This window comes from Misgurnus anguillicaudatus, chromosome 11 (assembly GCF_027580225.2).
Source record: "Misgurnus anguillicaudatus chromosome 11, ASM2758022v2, whole genome shotgun sequence".
Lineage (NCBI taxonomy): Eukaryota > Metazoa > Chordata > Actinopteri > Cypriniformes > Cobitidae > Misgurnus > Misgurnus anguillicaudatus.
In genome coordinates this window covers 15,705,903-15,727,284 of record NC_073347.2, presented here as the reverse complement: position 1 = coordinate 15,727,284, position 21,382 = coordinate 15,705,903, and the positions used below count along the sequence as shown (strand labels likewise).

General features: G+C 41.6%; 1 protein-coding gene across 2 annotated transcripts in view; it reads left to right on the top strand.

The window, feature by feature from the left end:
* The window catches only part of sdccag8 (SHH signaling and ciliogenesis regulator sdccag8), a 59,579-nt gene that overhangs the window by 14,486 nt on the left and 23,711 nt on the right, over positions 1 to 21,382 (top strand). For both annotated transcript variants that reach the window (XM_055170381.2, XM_073873130.1), the window contains exons 14-15: positions 16,770 to 16,897; positions 18,001 to 18,109. In XM_055170381.2, the coding sequence (XP_055026356.2) occupies positions 16,770 to 16,897; positions 18,001 to 18,109 (237 nt within the window). The remainder of the gene's footprint in view (positions 1 to 16,769; positions 16,898 to 18,000; positions 18,110 to 21,382) is intronic.

Here is a 21,382-nt window from a genome sequence, read left to right as displayed (position 1 = left end):
TGCATTACCTCTTTTTTCTGTTGATAGATTTACAGATCAAAAAAGTTTTTAATCAAGTTAAACCAAGCATAGTTATAAGATTTTTTGGAGGAAATTATTTTTAGCTTTTTCTAAATTATTTTTAGCTTGAACTCCCGTTCAAATTTCAAGGGGCCTACCTTCTTCATCTTACGCCACTGTACCCGCAAACGCATACTTGTTTGTTGGATAACTGACCAAGCCCCATCAATAGCACAGTGGATTAACATGGCCAAAGGCCTTATTCCACATGAAGCTTTTTCAACAACATTAAAAGATAAACCCTCTAAATTTTATAAAATATGGGACCCCTTCTTCAATTATCTTGGGGCGGGAGAGACACATCTGCTTGAGCTGGGAATACAGAACCTGGCATGGAAAGACTGTAAATTTAAACGTATAGCCACCTGCACTCTAAAAATGGCTGGGTTATTTTTGACCCATAATGAGTAAATATCGGACAGAACACATGCTGGGTTAAAATTTGACCCAATGCTGGATTGGTTTAACCTAACTGCTGGGTTATTATACCCCATGGTTCCACAACAACAACCAAACATTGGGTCATTTTTGACCCAGCATGGGGTAATTTTTAACCCAGCATGACTTCTGTCCAATATTTCCCATTATGGGTAAAAAGACCCAGCCACTTTTAAAGTGTGGGCATTTTGTATCGGCTCAGATGTGCCAATTGTGCTTAAATCCTGTCAATGTCAAACACTTGGAATAAAGAAAAAAATAAAAGACAGAATGATACTAACTACACAGTTCATGGTACCCAATGACTTCCATAGTAGGATAAACAAATACCATGGAAGTCAATGGGTGGGCTTAGCATCATTTATCAAAATATCTTCTTCTGTGTTTAGCAGAATAAAGAAACTCAAAGTGGTTTAGAAAGACATGAGGGTTAGTAAATAAACAATGACGTTTTAATTTTTGGGTGAACTATCCCTTTAACTGATAGAGCATTGTGTTAGCAGCAGTGTGTAGGTCATGGGTTCGAACCCCAGGAAACACACACAGTTTGAAATTAGTAAAGAAACTGTGGTGAAATTAGGGCATTAATCATATTTAAGGGATTTACAGTGATTCAAATGAAGGCAGGAAGCTGCCCTTTAAACACTCTCTGCATCCTCTAGATGAGGCAACAAAATGGCCTGCTGAAGATCATAGTGGTTAAGCTGTTGACAGGCCCTGTTTTTGGCAGCAGATAGTCTTTTAGCCACTGTACGCGTGGTGTGGAGATGCACTGCCAGGGCAGGTTCTTTGGGCCAGACATAGTGCACAGATGCAGCAGACATCTGTGCATTCTTTCTCTCTTCCTTGGGGCTAATCCCTCACTTTCCCATCTCTCTGTAGTCTTTACTCTTTTACTCCACCTTTACATATATAAAAACACACGCATACTGTGATTGGGGGTGATCCTCTCTGTGTCACTTCCAGGGGAAGCGGCCGGTTGGTGGCCATGCAGCCGGGCCTCTGAAGCCAAACTTTGATTCCCTTCTGCATTCCGCAGCTTGGATGATCACAGCTCCCACCAAACGGATGGGCGAATCAATTGCCTTTTGCTTTTGCGCTCTCATTTTCCTTTATTCTGTTTATTCTGTCTCTCTCTTTGTGGGCCCTCTCTCTGGCCCCCAGGCCCCCCGCGCACATGCTGGGGAGGGCCGGCAGCTCCAGTATTGGATCATCAGCCAGCTGTGCGCTGGGCAGCAGAGGATCTATCATAATCCTGCCGCTCTGTTCTCTGCCTTCTGACGGCTTTGAGCCCGGGCTTTATTCGGTTTGTTTGTTTGCTTTCGTTCGTTCGTGCCTTTTTGTCATCCCCCACCCTTTCGTTCTCTTGCAACCACCCTCCCACCTCTTCCAACGTTCGGCAGACCCCATAGGGTGTGAGAATAAAGAGAATAATGTGCGACGATAAAAAAAACAACTTGCGTTGTTTTTCCGTGCCGCGACAGATTTTTTTCCCCGTGTCTTTCTGCTTTTGCTGGAGTTCGCTCTGGTTTGGATTGGTACGCAGGGGCTCAGTTTGTTCCAAGTTCCCTCTCTCTTCTTCAACAACATGAAATGTTGCATCCATTTTAATGATTGCTCAAGCAAACGCAGACGCTGGCAGCATTTTGATTAAACACAAACCGTGTCGCAGTTTGTAAAAGAGAACCTTCAGGCATAAGTGTGGATACAAAACTAGGACATTTTCACAACTGCTCTGTAGCGAGTGCTTAACAGAGAACCTGGCCTTCTGTGCACAGTTAAGCTTCAGCCACCATATTGGATATGGACAAATCCTCTCAAAATGATTTATAAGATAGCCTGCTCAAAGTTTTGGGGATATGAGCTGATCAGCCCTGCCTTTATCTGTTTATGAAGTGGAATAATTAAAGCAAAAGTCTCTAACATCCATTTGATTCTTCATGGCCTCATATTGTGGAAAGGCTTAATGGTCCTTGTGTGTCCGGATTTCTGTGGCTTTATTTTGATGCTTCATTGTGAGCTCTGAAAGATTCTAGCTTATGTTGTCATCTGGCTTGTGGCTCAAGAGTCCAGTATGAACAAGTTAACATGATAGAGCAGATGAAGACGGTCCATCAATGCGAATGCTTTCGTAGATGTTCATTTGTGCATTTGTTTGCCAGTTTGGTTGGTTTGGTTTTGCACATTCATTGTATGACAATTACATAGAGGGCCAACAAACACAGCAAGTCTTATTCCTTTTTTACTTGGTTGTGTCATTGATTTGTCCTCTCTTTGAGTTCTTGTACAAAGAATTGTCAGACCAACTGCAGTGCTGGCATTAAAAAGTTCGTCATCCCACCCCAGAATTCCATTAAACTTTCCACGCCTCTCTGCGTTCCTTCAGCCGCGCGTGAGTGCATAGAGGATGACAATCCCCTGAAAGGTGGAGAATCGGAAAATGAATAAAAGAGCGAGCAGATGCAGCCCCACGCCAGAGGGAGGCTGCCGCGGCGAGCAAAGTCTGCCGTGCCACCTAACTGCTGCAAACCAAGTCGGCGGGAAGCGCATGTACCATCCGACAGCAAATAAAGGAGCATAGCCCGTGCCCCTTGTCAGAAGTAGTAGCGAATGAAAGGAGAGCCACCGCCAGCCACAAGAAGCCGTGTTAGCGCTTCGGGGTGAGTGCGCGCTCGGGCACTGGCAGGTAGCAGGGCGTCGTGCACGGTGCTGGGCGGCAGCCATCTTGTTGGGGGAGCAGATGGCGATGGGGCATGGAGGGGAGGGGCTGCTTAGCAGAACTAATCAGACAGTAACGGATGGGGCAGCTGGGACCGCTGCCGGCCAGGCGGGAGAGTGCCGGCGAGCCGCCCAGTGAGTGTCATGATGTTGACAGTGGTGTGCCCGTTGGCCTGGGTTGAGACCTTGCCACGTCTTCACGCCTTGCCGACAGGGCTGCTGGCCTCCAGCTCCTCCTCTACTTCACACGTGCAGAGGGCAAGGCGAAAGCTTTTGTCTTCTGTTATTCTCAGCATCTTAGGAGAGATGACATTGCGGTGTTATACTTAGTTGACCCCGGTCACACAGAATAGCACTATAATGTGCATAATCAGTCCATGAGTGGATGCTTCAAGTTAACTCTTCTTAAAGGATTAGTTTACTGAAACATGAAAATAATCTACTCACTCTCATGTCATCCAAGATATTTATGAAGTTGAACTTTTTGTATTAAAATGCTCTCATGTTATCTTATATGGGGGTCAAAAGCACATCCATCATTAAAGTAATCCAAATGTCATATACATCTGGGATGGGATGATGGTGAGTAAATTATGAGAAATGTTTAATATTTTCGGTGAACTATACCAATTAAGTATACATGTTCTTGTTGTCACTTGTACATTTTCTATTGTCATACTTTCTAAATATCCTTACAACTGCAAGACTTGCTCCAAATGGTTTTCCCAAGTAACATTTCTAAAAACTCACAGAACAGTGAAAATCGAGTTCTCTAACCACTCATTCTGTTATAATTAAAAGTAAAGTCCATAAAAAACTGTTATTGAAATGGTATAGTAATTGTGAAATGAAATGTGCTTGAGTAATGTTTTGCATTGATGGTCCCCTGCTCCCTCGTCTATGCATTATGTTCCTCCACTGGCCTATAAGACCAGATGCAGTGCCAGAGGCTACGCCCCTCAACCAAGCAGGCCCCCAAATCATTGCCAGCAATTTGCTCTATTATTTAACACTGTAACCAAGTTCAAGGCAGTTACATATGTGTCATTTATTTACAGGCCCCTATTGTACACAAGAGAACACACACTTGTGAATACTGCCCGTATTGCTAGCAGTGTTTGCCAACTAAATGCATATGTTTGACGCATTTTGTAGTATGTCCAAACGTGGCACACAGCTTTAATGAAAGATGATCACTGACAGTAAAATTACTATAACTGTGAATTAGACAAATGGATGATTTTTCTGTTTAGTGCAAATGTTTCATGATATTTACTATAATGCTACCTAATGTGTTACGTGTTTGGTTAATATATTATTATTTACCCATTTGTAACAGGCCTTTAAATCCTCAAAAACTTGTTTTCTGCATTTTTTTCTTTTTAGTAATCATACCAAAATGTAAACAAATTTGAACCAAATATTATTAGATTGTAAAACACATTTCATCATTTAGTGACAAAGCAGAATTGATTTTAATTGTTCATATAGTTAACAACAATAAAATTCAAGAAGTTTAAGGCCTTCATCTTATTTGAAAACAAAAAGCTGTTTGTAAACCCTATTAAAAGCACAATCTTTGGATCTTGAAGAGCATTGCTCCAGTGCCGTGGCCCAGCTCTGTGTCAGGCATGATGGTATAGGACAGAATGTTGCCGGTCCCCAGGCAAAGTGGGAGCAAATCTGTCGGGTGCAACTGTTCTCACTTGGGCCAACTCTGCCCAGAGAAAGTGCCCTACTTACTGTTTCTGGAAGCTGTGTTGTTCTCCTTATCATTTTTCTTTTCTGAGCCTCTCTATGACACTTTGTTCTTGGCCAATTCGAGTGATAGATTTCAGGTATAGCCCTGATTTCGAATGGTATCTAAAAGTGTCCACGTGTTTCTAGAGGTGGTTTTTAGTGTGGTCTGCCAGTAGTCACGGCTTGTCTTGTTCCTCTCAAGTGTGACCAAACATCTTTGATATCTTTGACCGGCCTTGTTACATTTTACAGTTTATGCATTTGCTAGACACTTTTATCCAAGGCACTTTATGCATTGTATCCGCATTTGTGATCCCTAATAAAAGCCATGCCCTTTAGCACCCATGACCACACAGTTGCAACCATTGACTTCCATAGTACTTTTCCTACTATGGAAGTCAATCAGTGCCGGCAACGGTTTAGAACAACATGAGGGTGAGGAATTCTGACAGAATTTTTTTTGTTGTCGGGTGAAATATCCTTTTAAATTTAAGTTAAAATATTTTACTAATAATAGTGTAAAAATCTATCTTATTTATAATAATAATCTTATTACAGGCTTTTTTATGAAAATAAATTAAATAAGCATTTATTGTATAGCATTAATAGCATTAGAACATGTAAATAGATGTATATATAAATTTTTACCAGCACATTATTATAGCTTACATAGTATAAGTCATATTAAGGTATACACTGCTATTAGTATAATGTACGTATCAAATATTTGTCATTTCATTTATTTGTTATTTAGAAAAAAGTGGTCTTCTGCCCTTTAAGGAATCAACTCAAAAACCATCATCATCATCTCTATGTCGTGTTCCACAGCGCCATCCAATGCATACAAGTGCAACAATGTGATTTTTATTTTGATTGGTGCAGATCAAAAACTTTTTAGTTGTGTATATCCTCCTAATATTTAAATTTAAATAAACATGCTCAAATATACTGTATCTTAAAAGTCCATGTCCTTATGTAGGACAGCTATCTCCTCTATTTCCATGTTTTTCCCCTGGCCTCTATCTCCTTCAGTCTCCAGATGGCATAAGGAGTTCATCACAAAGCGGGCGTTCTTGCACAAAAACCTGTCACGAGATTGGAGTGGAACGTTTTGGGCACAACCCTAAGACCCATCATCCCGACACCCCGTCGGGTTAAAAACGCTGTTTGTTTGCTCCTCAATGGTCATGCGCTTTTTGTGGCGGGTTTGGATTCTAAACACGGGCACGTCAGGCTTTTGGAGAGCATTTTTAGTGTGTGATAGAGGGATGGTGAAGGCAGTTTTGCTGGGTCTCCCATCTGAGGTGACACGGGTAGGAGGTCTGGCACAAGCTCTTCCAGGTCAGCCTGAGCTGTGGTAATGCGTCATGGAGCCAGAGCGCGAGCCTCGGCATCACCGTCACCGGCTGTTGCACCCAGGGATAGTGTTCCGTCTTATTTTCTCACTTTCTCATGTTTATGATTCGGGAGGGGATGCCGATACACACTAATAATGGAAGTCTGATATCGTACTGCAGATATTATGCACAGCTTTTTCATGCGCTAGGGCTCTTTGATCAGTAGAAAGTCCTTATCGATCTAAAATCACTGGGAGACGTTTATAACATGCATTTGAAAACGCAACACTCGTCAAACATCATTATAAATATTCTTTATGATAATACCTAAAAAGGTTTGAAGAACAGCAATATAAATACACTTAAAGGCATTTCCTGGAGCTGCGTGTGTAAATGGTACTTCTTCTGCAGCATATATATGGAGTTTCTGCATGAGAGCGCCCTCTGGTTTTTGGATGTAGTGGCATTTCACCGTAATTTGTTAAGAAACATAGCAAGCATCAACAATATTTATGATTTTAATTATTTCTAATTTTGTCCTGTTTTTAGTGGAGTACACCGTTATTCAGTTACCTGTTATATACTATACGAAGTATAGTTCATCTATAAATATAAATTTCAGGGTTCCCACAGGTCCTTGAAATCCTTGAAAGTTTGTGAATCTGGGGGAAAAAAATCAATGCCCTGGGAAGTTATTGAAAATATACATACATAGATACAGGTCATTGAAAGTGCTTGAATCTATTTTATGCAAGAAGTTTTTGTGGAAAAAAATCCATATTATTCCCTGTGTAGTGTAGAATAATAACATAAAAATTCTAGACTTTTTAAGCACACGTGCTAAACTGTTCGCTTGAAATGCTTATATCTTCTGTATGCGAATGTTGATTCATACCAAAATGCTTTTTTGCATAGTTGAAAAAACGTCTCGGGTTACGTATGTAATTGTTGTTCCCTGAGAAGGGAACGAGATGCTGCGTCTCCCTTGCCATACTTCCTGCATCCCTGTAATGCTGTCTTCTGCAATATTTCAGATAGCGATATACTTCCTGCACCCTGTCGTTCAGCCTCATCATTGGTTGAATTTGATATACACATTCAGACACACTTACCACTGGAGGTGTCCCCAAAGTGTCACCGCAGTGACGCAGCGCGAGTTCCCTCAAAAGGGAACTGTAAATATATATTTTTTAAAGGTAACACAATGTAACCTTGCTCTCACTTGAAATGTGTCCCCACATTTAGTCCTTGAATTTGAGGGTATTGGACCTGGAAAGTCCTGGAAAGGTCCTTGAGTTTGAAGTTAGCTAAGGTGTGGGAACCCTGAATTTTTTTTATTGTAGTATTAACTCTTATGTAACTAAACCTGTGTTGTTCATTACCTGTATAATTTTTTTCTGGTTAATATAATTTTATCATCTAGTGGTAAGATTGCGAATTGCAACCAACTGCTCACCCCTCAATTTCGAAACGTATATTGTAGCCGCCACAGGACAAACGTGTCGTCATCTGAGACAACTTGGGGTCGAAACGTAGAGCAGTTTGTCCATTTAGGACTACTGTAGAAACATGACGGCAACTTCCATGTACCCTACTTTTAAAAAGGTCCTAATATGTACTATTTAGTTACAGATGTGTATACATTAATTACCAATAAGTATTTTTGAGGTACTGATGGGACCCCTTTGAGAGGCACTTTTTGGGTTTTGGTTAAATTATTTATTTAATTACTTCTTCGAAAGCCCAAAAGCATTGTATTAACACTCCCAAACCGATTTTTTGTGTACTTCACAAGGTTTTTATTATAAGCACACATCTGAAGTCTGCAATTTCTTGAGCTAATCAGACTACGTGGGTATGTATTCGGCATATGTGAACACATCTCGGCTTCCTCTACGCTCGTTTTGAAACCACAACAGTCTCTGAGGATGCATAAGAAAAAAACGATTATCGTGATTAGTTGGTCTGTTGATAGGGGTTTCTTTTAGAAAGGGAGGGGGTTGTTTGTAAATTGGTGGCGTCTGCAATTCGTTTTGCCTCTGACCTTGAGGGGGTTTCGCGCTTCTTGAAGAAGAAAGCAGAAGCTGGCGGTAAACAAAGTTCACTTCTGACAGATGGATTGAATGACAGAGAGGTTGCGAGTGCCAGAATAGCCCTGGCATCGGAGGAAATGTTCAATGCAGTCCAACAGGAGAGGAGGTGTGAACAGGTGCGGGGCTGCTGAAGGAAAGGGGACCAGATGGAGGGAGCCAGAGCCAGTTTAGTTAAAGGAAAAAGGGTGGGAGGGAGCAGCGAAGGGGGGTATAAACGGAGGGTGTGGAGGGGTACGGGGCGAGCGATAGAGTGGCTGACAGGCACGGTAATAGATGCCGTTTGGATGTAGAGTAAACGTAGGGTGTGTAACCAGTGCCGCGGACGTGAGTCAAGGCAGCTCTGGTCCTGGCGGGATGGAGCGTGCGTGTGAGTGTCAGTGGAAAACAGGAAATGGGAGTGAGATTGACACTGACCAAGTGCATATAAAACATCTGAGGTTTGATGTGAGCATGTTTTATACTCCTGTATTAGCGTATAAGCACGTTTTTTTTTTCTGCAGTCTTCTACAGTTTAGGTTTCTGTACTTTTTGCACGGACGTAGTGTTGGTCACAATCTGCGTCAGTCTTTTGAATTTACTGTATAAATCTTTACCTAACAGGGTTGCAGTAAAACATCAATTAGCAAACCAGAATGAATGTTAAAACTAACATACTCCATTAATGCCTTCTTTCCCTGCAGTGCAACCTGTACTTTTTCACTTTTGAAAGTTTCCCTCGCACATATATTAACATACAAACGATGGCAAGTGTCCTTGTGAACTGTTGAGTGCTCACGAAGCCAAACGGCTGACTCCAATTTGCGCACATTTTAGGAACGGTAGCATTTGGTCATTTCTGGCGTGGGATCACGGAGCACCGCAGGGTGCTGCAAACTCTGCGCTCGAGCGGTCTGTGGTAGTCCAAATCAAATGGGCAACAGCTTGAATAGTACCCACTTAGGCAGCCCTCGGCCCTCGCGCTCCACCAGCACCCAGCTACGGAAACTGCTTTCCGCGGCTCGACGCTGCTCCCTACAAGGCAGGCCGACCGACCCGGCTATGGCTCCTGACCGGAGGACATTAGGCTTCGCTCACATCATTACCAGCAGTGAGCAAACACACCCTGACCTGGCATTGTTAGAATGGCAGGAGAGGGTTCGAGGCGCGCCTGATCTGGCTTCGTAATCATGGCATTGCAAGCCCTCAAAACGGATGACAAAGATTGAAATAACACTAAAAATATGCTTTTGGGTTGATCCATAATTATAAGAATTTGACATCAGAATTGCTTTACGTTGCTTTTATCGGTATGTTTGGTGCTCTGATGTTTCTAGTAAATTATTGCACAATACGTTTTTATTGTAAAGTTGTTCTGTCGGGATGTCATTGGGTAGGCCAACATGTAAAGGCTAATTTGCTGTTAACTCTCTTTTGTTAGTCTCGAATAGGTTTTTGGAATGGCATTTACAGTAGTCCACAATGGTCAAGTGATTTGTCAAGTTCATACTGTATATTCACATCCTTGTTGTAGTTAGCAACATACGTTTTTTAAACCCAAAACTGGGTGGGCAAGTTTACGGCAAGCGGCGAGATCGCCGTGCGGCTACAGCTTTTCTTTTGTAGTGGAAGCATTTTGTGCAGCATTTAGTGCAAAATGTTTACAGTATCTTCAAAGGCACCTGCCATGAAATGCCTTGTCCGCAGAATGCACAGGATTTTGGGGGCACGAGCAAGGCGCGCGGAGCGATTCACCTCTGTAACCGCCCACGTTTTGCCACTTTCCACACGTCTCCTATTGGAAATGAACTAGACACTCACGATTGCCACGTACCACCTGAAATGGCCATTACCACGTTGTTAACCACATTGTTTTACTCAAATTAAATTTCCATGGCTCAAACATGAATTCTACATGTTTTAATGACTATAAACTGAACCGCTCGATTGCGATTCTGCATTAAGCATTGATTTAATTAATAATTAATTGAACTTAAAAAGAGAATCGATTCATAAATAGTGTTATAGTATATTGCTATTGCAATAAATACAATAAAATACCATTAGCCCATACACGAGAACACCTCCTTCATGGCTCTGCTAGCCACATACTTCTTTATCAGATGTAATTTACTTTTAAACACATAAACTTTCCTTCCCGTCAGTGTCCACGCTATCTCACTTGAAGGCCTCTCGCTCCGCCAACTTTTTCCCTAAAGTGCTCTCGGTAACTTTCTGGCGGTCTATCTCATGCTAATTGGTCGACAAACACCCGACCCCCCCCCCCTTCGCTCCATCCACACCCCCGCACCCCAGCGAGTGGCTGGGCCCCCTGGAAAGCCACAGTAACAAATGGCTGGCTGTGAGGCCTTTGTGAGCCCCTGCTGAGCGCTGGTGTGGATGGTGTTTTAGGCCGCTGTTCAAGCACAGCGGGGGCCGCGCGCTCTCCCCCCGCTCGCTCTCTCTCGCGCAGCTCTCGCAGGCGGAGCGCCTTCACACTCCAGACGACAGCAGGCCTGCAGAGACGGTCACTTCTCCAGCTACGTTCCAAACCCAGTGTGCGGGAAAAGTTTTCAGGCTTCACTGTTAATTAACACACTTTGACTTGAGTTTTGTGGGTGTTTTTTTCTCTCGTCCTTTTACTTTTTTTGGCTTGCATTATGCCGGCGCTTTTTGTAGAGTAAACTAGTTGTGCCGTTTTTGATGTTGTTTAACCAGGCCGTTGTGTTGAAATTGATTTACATTGTTGATTGTGCTTTTGTTTTCACCTTTAAGCTGCTCTATCGGAAATACTCAATGTCAAATATTTCATATTGGAAACCGCTGTGTAGTTGATCTGTCAGCAAAGCACAACTGTAACCTTTCAATTCCAAAGCAGTCCAGTGTACAGCACAGGTGACTGAAATCAATAGGGAACATGAAGTAAAGGATTGTAATTGTAATAGGGTGTGATAATGTCACATAAGGTCTATATATAAGATTAATCCCATTTATCGGGTGCACCGATAAATGCCGATATACACTAATATTACGTGGCCAATAACTATTCTGAATTAGGGATGTGCATTTATGTCATTTTTTCATTTCGATTAATCCATAGGTCTGAAGAACAAGTACTCAATTAACTGGGGGCGGGGCAGGGCAATCAAAGGGGCGTGGCGTACACATCATGGTGAAAATGAAAATATTTTTATTAAAAACACTCAAATAAAACTTAAAGCAACACTATGTAGTTTCCATGTAAAAATGACTTACAGCTCCCCCATGTGGTTGAAAAGCACAACAGTGCCTGGTATCAGACACTCTTCTGCAGGCAGGGGGAGGGGCGGGGCTGTGTTACATTTTGCACTGACTGTTTTCTGAAAATCACGGCATCCTTTTAAACCATAGTGCCTCAGTGATGTGAGGTGTGGCCGGCTTCACGGGATCGGCGGGCTGCCGTGCATTGCGCGGATCAGCGGGTTGCTGCCACGCCGTTTGTTTTTGAATCACGCATGGTAACGTAACTGATGTCATACGACGGTCTGCGTAGCTCGACACGACGTCAAACACGCATCCCCAGACCCAGTCTTTACTATCAGATGCGCTTGTAGATGCTAACCAGCCATCCAAATGCCGCCATAGCCATAATAAATAAATAAATAAACCCACATGATCATCGTTTTCATGATCGATCATCGATGCTACGTTCGAGTACTCGAGCAATCGAGTACTCGTGCCCATCCCTATTCTGAATCACACAGGCGATATTATTCACAGCTTTTTCATGTACTACAGCTTTTGATCAGTAAGTCCTTATCGATCTGAAATCATTGTTAGTTTGAGTGGTTTATATCGTCAAACATAATCATTATACATATTCTTTATTATCATGACAATACCTGAAAAGGTTTGAAAAACAGCAATATAAATATATCCTTAAGCCATTTCCTGGACATGCGTGTATGGTTCTTTGTCTGCAGCACATATTGAGTTTGCACAAGAGCGCCCTCTGGCTTTTGGATGTAGCTGCATTTCACCGTAATTCATTGAGAAGCATAGAAAGCATCATCGGCCGATATATCGGTGCACCCTTAATTTATTTCACGGCTGCTTGCAATGTGAGTTAATAGATGTACACAAGATACATGGTTTGATATCTTATAAGCTCATTTGTAAGAAAAGAGCACTGTGTAATAATAACGCTTATGAATAAAGTGGATTATAGTCTGTTTTTTATGTGTAAGCGAATGTACACACATGGACGAAACGCACAGCCTTGCAAAGTATAGTTGATTTGACTCGTACTGGACGTTCGACGCATGCGCATTGCGACAAAATGCAATGCATTTTTTGAGCTACATACTACACTATCCTGTAGGTGAATGTGCGACCTATGTGTACAATGTACGTCGAGTTTCAATGTACGTACAGTTAGGGGTTGAACGACTTCAAATTATTTAAAGTCGACTGTTATGACATAAAAATTGAGTTGACGTCGACTAGTCGTTGATGTCAATCATACAAAACACGAGATGGGACTGCTTTGCAACATGCCACAATTTATTAGCAGAACATTAATAAAGATGCTGATTATACAGCTTATGTTGCAACTTAAATAAAAAATTTATGCAGCTTATATGTTGCAACTTAACGTAACAATTAGAGGTCGACCGATATGCTTTTTCTCTGGCCGATGCCGATTTTTTAGAAATCAGGGCAGCCGATGGCCGATATGTTTGGCCGATTTTCTATATGTACATAATAATCAAAATGTTCTCATCATTATTAGCAGATATTTTAAATGCAAAAATGTCACTATTTAAGTCAAAGTATTTAAAAATATATGACTGGTCTTTCTGAAGAGTTTTACAACCTCCTCTGCACCATGCATTTTTCAGACACAGATATTACCTGACACTCTGCTGTCATAATCTTTGATCAGTTTTTTACTATGGCTTTTATTGCTTTGTAGGATAAAATCCTTATTTGGTAGACCTGATAAAATATTTATTCATCATAAAGTTAACATAGCAAATGTCTATGGTTTTTAGTTGAGACTGTTATTTAGGGCAAATCTTTCTAAACACATTTACATTCTCATTTCTGAGACGCTATAAGTGACTGATTGTGCTGACAGTGACGTCTTGTGAGTTTAGTGTTGGGACAGATCTGTTGTTTCAACCGTTCATTCAAACGAATCCGTTCAAAGGAGTCAGTTCGCGAATCGGACGCGCTGTGTTCTAATCCAGGCTGAGCAGCGCAAAACTGTAAACAAAGTGTTACTGTAACAACACGAAAAACATTTCCTTTGTGGATATGATTTGGGCTTCCGACCTTTCGCCATCGAGTCAGTTTTGTTTTGAGTAATAAAAGCAGGGAGACAGAAAGCGTGCGCGCGCGGCTCTTCTCTCTCTGTCACGCAAACAAAACTCATCATCACTCATTAATCACATGAAATGAGCCTAATCTTTGCAAGGACAGTGCACCGCGAGACATAAGCCCGTCGCGCTGTTGTACTGGCTGCTTAATTCGCGCGATCCCGCCATCATTTAGTAAAGCTGTTTGTGAACAAGGCATGGCTGCACACACACGAGACGGGAGCGATCTGCTTGCAGCAAGAGGCAGCGTCACGAGTTCTACAACAGCGCTTAGGTGCCCGCAGATGCGCCTGCCTGTTAATCGGCCTAATTTTGCAGCAAAATCGGCCAAGGCCGATTATTTAAAATATGCCGATAAATCGGTCGACCTCTAGTAACAATGCCACAATAACTCCCGTTTTAGAGCATTTTTTATCGATGCATGCCGGCATTACAATGCTAAAATTATACAGCTCCTATGTTGCAACTTAATGTTAACAATGCAACAATAAATCTAAAAAGTATAGTGATGAACGCGACTAGTCGATGTCAGGCTTAAAGCGTCACGACATTGCATTAAGGTCGACTAGTTGGTTCAACCCCTACGTACAGTACACACACACTCTTCTGATGACGAAATTGCATCAATCGCACTATATACGGATCATCGCGTATGCATAAAAATAGACCATACTTTGGCCGGGTTTAAAAAATCTGGCGGTGCGCGTACAGTACGCACATACTCTTCTGATGACGAACATTGCATCACACGCACTGTATGCGGACTAGGGATGGGACGGTTAGAAAATTTCATATCATGATTATAGTGACCAAAGTTATCACGGTTATCAATATTATCATGGTTTTCTTAAATTGAGATGGAAATGTTCAAAAAGAACTGATACACACACTGAAAACATTTTAACAAGTTTTATTTTTGAAAATCAGCAAACAACAAATACAATTAGCAGCTATATGCACTTTTTAAAGCATAAACATTACATCAGGGGTGTCCAGCCTTTTTTTGTGTGGCAATCTACTTTTAAAATAATAAAGCTGACAAGACCTACCTGCTAAAAAACATTTTTTAACAAAACACTCTTACATTTTTTAATAACACTTTAAATGTGTGTTAGGAGGACTATCTCTACGTTGAATTTAGGGCTGTCATCATTACTCCATTCTTTTTGAGCAGTTAAAAAAAATCCTTGAGTATGCTGAGTCCTTATAGCGGAATAGCGGAGATGCGGTTTTGATGAACTAAACTGACAACATTATCAGAAGCATCTCTCTCTCGTTCGGTTGGTCGATCGATCGCGCGCACATACACCGTACGTTTGGATCAACTCCAGCATGTATGTGCATCCAAATTTCGGAAGTTAGACGACTCCGCTGCAGCGGGCAGGCATAAGATTTATAAAAACACACTTGAGAAGAAATGCGCAACAACTCAAAAAGTTGCTCCGAAGCTCGTGGAGGCGTGGAGCAGCATACACAGTTATTAACGCAGTTATGCAAATTTGAAAACCCCGCCCACCGGGGGGAAAGCGATCCAACCGTCTCCATTGACTTTGTATTGCGAGAAGCCGCCTCCTTGTCATTTCTGGCTTATAACAAAAAACTGAATAATGCCTAAAAGCTGCTGTGTGACAATATGTACAGCTAACAAGCCAAAGAACCCAGAAATAAGTTTTTATAAGCTGTCGAGTCGTAAAACCCAGTCTTTAAGGAGAATAAAGTGGATCGCCACCTACGTTTCCCCCTAGTGGACGCAGTTCTACTAATAGTATTACTATGAAAAGTTGCCTGTATCCATTTCTGTGTCTTTAAACGCTCGTTTTTTGGGGTCGACAGCTTATAAAAACTTATTTACAGATTAAACTTAAAAACAGATTAATACCTAAAAGCTGCTGTGTGACAAGGTGTACATCTAACAACCCAAAAAAAAACAAATACGTTTTTATAAGCTTTCAACCTTAAAAAAAAAACGAGCGTTTATAGACACAGAAATGGAAACAGGCAACCCCCCACAGTACTCCTACCAGTAAAACTGCGTCCAACAGGGGGAAACGTAGTCGGCGATCCACTTTATTCTCCTTAAAAGCTGGGTTTTACGGCTCGACAGCTTATAAAAACTTATTTCTGGGTTCTTTGGCTTGTTAGCTGTACATATTGTCACACAGCAGCTTTTAGGCATTATTCAGTTTTTTGTTATAAGCCAGAAATGACAAGGAGGCGGCTTCTCGCAATACAAAATCAATGGAGACGGTTGGATTGCTTTCCCCCCCGGTGGGCGTGGTTTTCAGGTTATGACGCTCTATGCGAGCGCCTTCGTCAAGCTGATTCTGGCTGGACAGGATTTACAGCGAGTTTTCAAAATCACGGTAATCAAACACGGTTGTAATGATAATAACATTTTAATTGATAATACTTACCGTCAGGACATTTTATCATGGTTAACTGGAAACTGGAAATCGTGAAACCGATAATCGTCCCATCCCTAATGCGGACCCTCACATATGCGTACAAAAAGGGCCATACTTCGGCCTTTAAGGCTATGATAGAGTCATGAAGGTTACCTTAAGCACTGGATAGATTTATATGTTATAAGTGGCTTGGTGTCATTGTGTCACTATTGTGACAAAGTGCTTGTGATGTTATATATTTGTTCAGATGCAAAAGCCGCTAGATGCCACCTCCATCAAAAACGAGAACCGAAAGCTTTTAACACTTATTATACGCTCATCAAATACTTTCACTTTATATCCACTTAATCCTGGCCTCAGGCCATTCAATAATATGGGTTTGTTGGCCGAATATGATATAAAATGCTAATTTACAACAACAAAAAAACATGTCAGACACACTTAGAGGGTTTTGCATCTGAGCTCCTCATATATGAAAATATTTCATTATGCAGTGACCATTTTGTAGTAATTTGTTTGTGAACCAGTAGCAGATAAATACGTTAGATGACACAGAATTCAACATTTCACCTTTTAATCCGCACAAATATCCATTTGTATCTGATCTACATGTGTCTCTCTCTGTTTTCTCTCGCTCTGCAGGCAAGAGAAGGAGGCGGCTGAGCGCTGCTGTGGCGAGGACATGGCCGCTCTGACCTTCCAGGCACAGCGGCGCGAACGCGAGCTGACACAGAAGCTTCAGCAAATGGAAGCGCAGCACGAGAGGAGTGGTGGGTGTCCGCCGGCTTGTCGCCCCTTGCCAAAACAACCGCCTCACCCGCCCTTCCGCCTGCACGCTTCGGCCGTGAGCCACGCTGTGTGGGACGGCATCAGGAACACCTGTAACCTTTGGCTGGCCGAAGGGAGCAGATGCTCGGCACTCGGGCGGTTCGGAGCTACGTATTAGTTAGCGTTTAAAAATGGAGGGGAGGCGGGCGACGCTGCCCACTGTCTGCTGATTTCAGAGTGCTGCTTTCACATCTGTTGCACCATCTGGACGGGCGCGTTTAGTTTATTTACCTGTGTTTCAAGAAACTTGAGGCATGCTGATTGCCAGAACAAAGTGCAGAGAAAACAAAGGGCTTATTTTTGGCGCGGCTGTACGGCACACATGTTGTCTAAAGAGAAATGGCATCAGAAGCTCAGCGTGAAACTCTCTGGGCTCGTGGTATTAGTCCTTTTAATACCACAGACCACTTTCCTCTCTAAGCATATAATGGCCACTCTCAATAGCTAATTATTTTTTTCCCGCCTCCCCATCCCTGTTTGTTTAACTCTAAATGGATTGGTTTTTTAGTAGTTAAAACAGAATTGCCTCTAGAGGATGGCCACTTTTTTTGCTCTGTCCTGTTTGTTTAGAGTCCAGTTTGTTGGTCTTTTTATCCTGGTTTGTGTGTTGGCCTTCACATGCCCAGCTTTTTTCAAAGCACAGCAAGATTCCCTTTATAAACTTTTTAACTTTACTTTTTGAACTCATTAATGAATGAGAATGTTACCCAATGTTTTTCCCTTTGGCCCATTTCTCTCTCTCTCTCTCTCTCCCTCCCACTTTTGTTATTATAATAGAATATGTGCAGAATATGTACATTACAGGTCTATGTATTTGCAATGGTTCGTTTTGATTCTTTATTCTAAGAAAAGGAAGTGGTCGCATTTTACCAGTGCTGATATTTAGTATAACAGCACTGGGATGTATTTGTGCAGATAGCAGTATTTATTATAGAAAATGTTACTTATTAATTACACATTTTAGTAATTTTTCACCCACAGTAAGTGACTTTACCCGTGTATTTTTTATCATATCTGTGTCATTGTTGTGTTATTCTGTGCACAGCCAGTGAAACAGACGATCTGCTGACTGCTCAGAACAGTTTGATCAGGAAACTAAAGGAGGAATGTCACACGCTTGGGGCGAAGCTGGAGGAACTGTCCCAGAGTAGCAGGCATGTAACACTTTTACTCTCTAAAAATCCACAATATTTTGTAGGATTGGGACACAACAGACCATCACCAACGAAGTAGCACAGACTGTAAGGCTCACATTGCCTCAAAGTTGCCCTGACAAACCAAGCGGACATTGGCCAAGTGGTCATCTGTTCTGTGCCACTCCAGCAGGTGGCAGTAGTTGGATTACTTACTCAAAACAGGAAACGGGAAGAGCTAGTGACGCTGGGATACACAAATCCGGCTCACCTCAGATGGATTTGTGATATATCTGTGTTGTCTTATTAGTCAAATATCTTTGCTTGTGCACTGGTTGGCTATACCAGGCAATGAATGATACTACTCCTTGACAAGGACCACCACCAGACGAGCGTGACATGCTGAATCGGTAAAAAGTAAAAAGAGTTGTTACTTTAGACAACAGTGCAGAATACACAGATAAAACTAAGTCAGATGATGCTTAAAGGGGACATATCATTAAAATCCTATAGGGCCCTATTTTTACCATCTAAGCACATTGTCTAAAGTGCACGGCGCACTGTCTAAATGGGCGTGTCCGATGCCACTTTTGCTAATTTAACGACGGGAAAAACGGTTTGTGCGCCAAGCGCCCGGCAAAAGGGTTGTTCATATTTTCCAAATGAGTAATGGGTGTGTTTTGGGCGTAACCTGCAATAAACCAATGAGAGTCTTATCTCTCATCCCCTTTTAAAAGCTGGTTGCACTGGCGCTATGTCTAATCCCTATTTAGATGACCGACTTTGTAAACTGAAAAACTAAGCGGGGGTTAAAAGACCCCCAGTTCAATGTTAATTAATGTTAAAAGATGTGATGTTTTAATTTTTATTGAAATTTTCATTTTTTGGATAAAACCTTTATAAGCTGTTTTCTTTCAGTCATATAAGTACAAATAGCAGGCTTTTAATTGCTGTAAATGTATTGATATCCTATCATTGTAATCTCATAAAATAATTTATAAATATACGTGCAGAGAGCAGAAGCGTTTCAGCACTAGAACAGCGCCATGGGATTTTTACAAAGCATTACTTAAAATATTTCTCATCTCACCATATCCACAGGTACAGAGTCATCATACACAATAAATCCGTAAGGTAGCATTTAAAAACATTTAAAAATAGATGCATTTGTTTAAAGCAAAGCATTTATTTACTTACCAGGCTGCAGGTGAAGCAGCTCTTTGTGCTTTCTAACGTCTCATAATTAGTCCTCATTTATGTCCAAGAGACTCGGTAATAATATTTTACATTCAATCCTTTAATCTTTCATGTTTTTGTGCTGCTGCGCATTCATAAGCAAACCCGTGTGGTCGTCCCGTTTATAGGCGCATGTTAATGCGCTCTTTAAATAACAAGAAACATATTGCGCCATTGACTTTAGACTTTAGAACAGGTTTTTGTTGGTCAATGGCGTAGTCTATTTTAGTTGCCTCAAAATAGCAACGCGCCAACAATGCGCCTGAACACACCTCGTTTTCAGACCAAAACGTCCATGGGCGCAAAAGTGGGCGCAAATGCATTTGCTATTGAAACAACGTGGCGCTAAATGTTAAAATGATTATTGCGCAGGGTTGAAACTAGCAAAAGACACTTGCGTCGCGCATTGCACCGGGTGTACGATAGAGCCCATAGTGTTATAATTGGGTCCCCAGTGCTTCTGACAACCTAGAAAATATGAAAAGATCAACCCAGTAACTTAGTTTGGTAAACCATTCTCTGCAAGCGAAAAAATTTGAAAAAAATAGGTCTTTGAAATTTTTCTCCCCTTGTGATGTCAGAAGGGGATATTACCGCCCCTTAATCTGCACTATCCAACCACGGCACTGCAATTTAGTGCAGAGTTTAGCTCATTTGCATTTAAAGGGACACACCTAAAAATGGCACATTTTTGCTCACACCTACAAAGTGTCAATTTTAACTTGCTACAATAAATGATCTATATGATATTTTGAACTAAAACTATATGTATTCTGGGGACACCATCTTAAAAAAGTCTTGTGAAATGTACCCTTTAAAACCTGCAAGAAAGCTGACCATCGGCTTGGTGTGTACCAAGCTATAGATAGAGCTCTAAATGGGCATAAAGTTGAATCTTTAATTCAGCTTATTAATGAAACTTTGTGACCTGAACAAATCAGAAAGGTCAGCATTTAGGAGCGAGCCTAAACCTACTAGCTTTCTTTTTGTTTGCTTTGTGAGGAATTGTGCACAATGTTAAAATGTCCATGTCATGTAAGGATTTTAAACTTGAGATGCCTATACCTACATAACTCTTAATGTCATTTTTTTTTAGTCTGCCCAACTAGAATTTGCATCTTGTGAGTAATCAAGTCATTGAAATTCATTGATTAAAAGAAGTGATAACTCGGCCTGTCCTGATCACAGTTTGTTCTGCGTTTCAAACACACAGTGATTTTCTTCAGTCATCACTGGCCCGTCTAGCATATGCACAGTTGAACAACAACATTGGGAAAATGTTTCCAGTCCATCACTCTATACAGTACATAGTTCTGATCTCTGTGAAAACCAGTCTCTGTGTTTGAAATGCAGATTGCGTATTGACATTCTCTTCTCGACTGTTTGATCCTGTTGATGCTTTGCGAATTCTGTATCTTCACGAAGGCCGATATTCAGTTCAGAAGCGCTCGCGGTGTGTTATCCAGAGCGTGGCATCCTATCCGTGCCATACTGCTCTAGTCTGTGCCCCAGTAAGGGAGCTGTCACTGTACCTTGGCACACCGACAGTCTGTCCTCTGCGCAGGCTTTGCTCTCTGCCTATCACATGTGCCTCTCACCTCAGGCCTCTGGGGTAGTCAGCTGTTAAAACAGTGTAAAGCGCATTACTCACATCGCAGCTTGCAATCTGCCATGGTCAGTCAGCCCAGCTTGGGAAGGTACAGGCCACTGCTGCTCGCCTTTTCCAAAACCCCTCCTTCCGCCTTTAACTTCGGAGGGAGAAAATAGATGCTACATTTCCATTTATTTTGTTGCGAAAAATGTTTTTGCGAATGGTTTAAGCTTTTAAAATGTTGAAGTTGTCAAATGCACACATGTGAGTGGGCAGTTGACATGAAATGTGAAGTGGTGATTGTAGTGGCTTGCAGTGCCTCATGCTGTACTTTGAGTTATTAATATAAAAACAGTAAAAAACATATTAATAGTTACAGATTTATTGGTGACATCTCAGAGCGATTTAAATGCACTGTAAGAAAGGTAAATAAAAGCTATTTTGGTCTAACGTCAAAGGGTTACAAA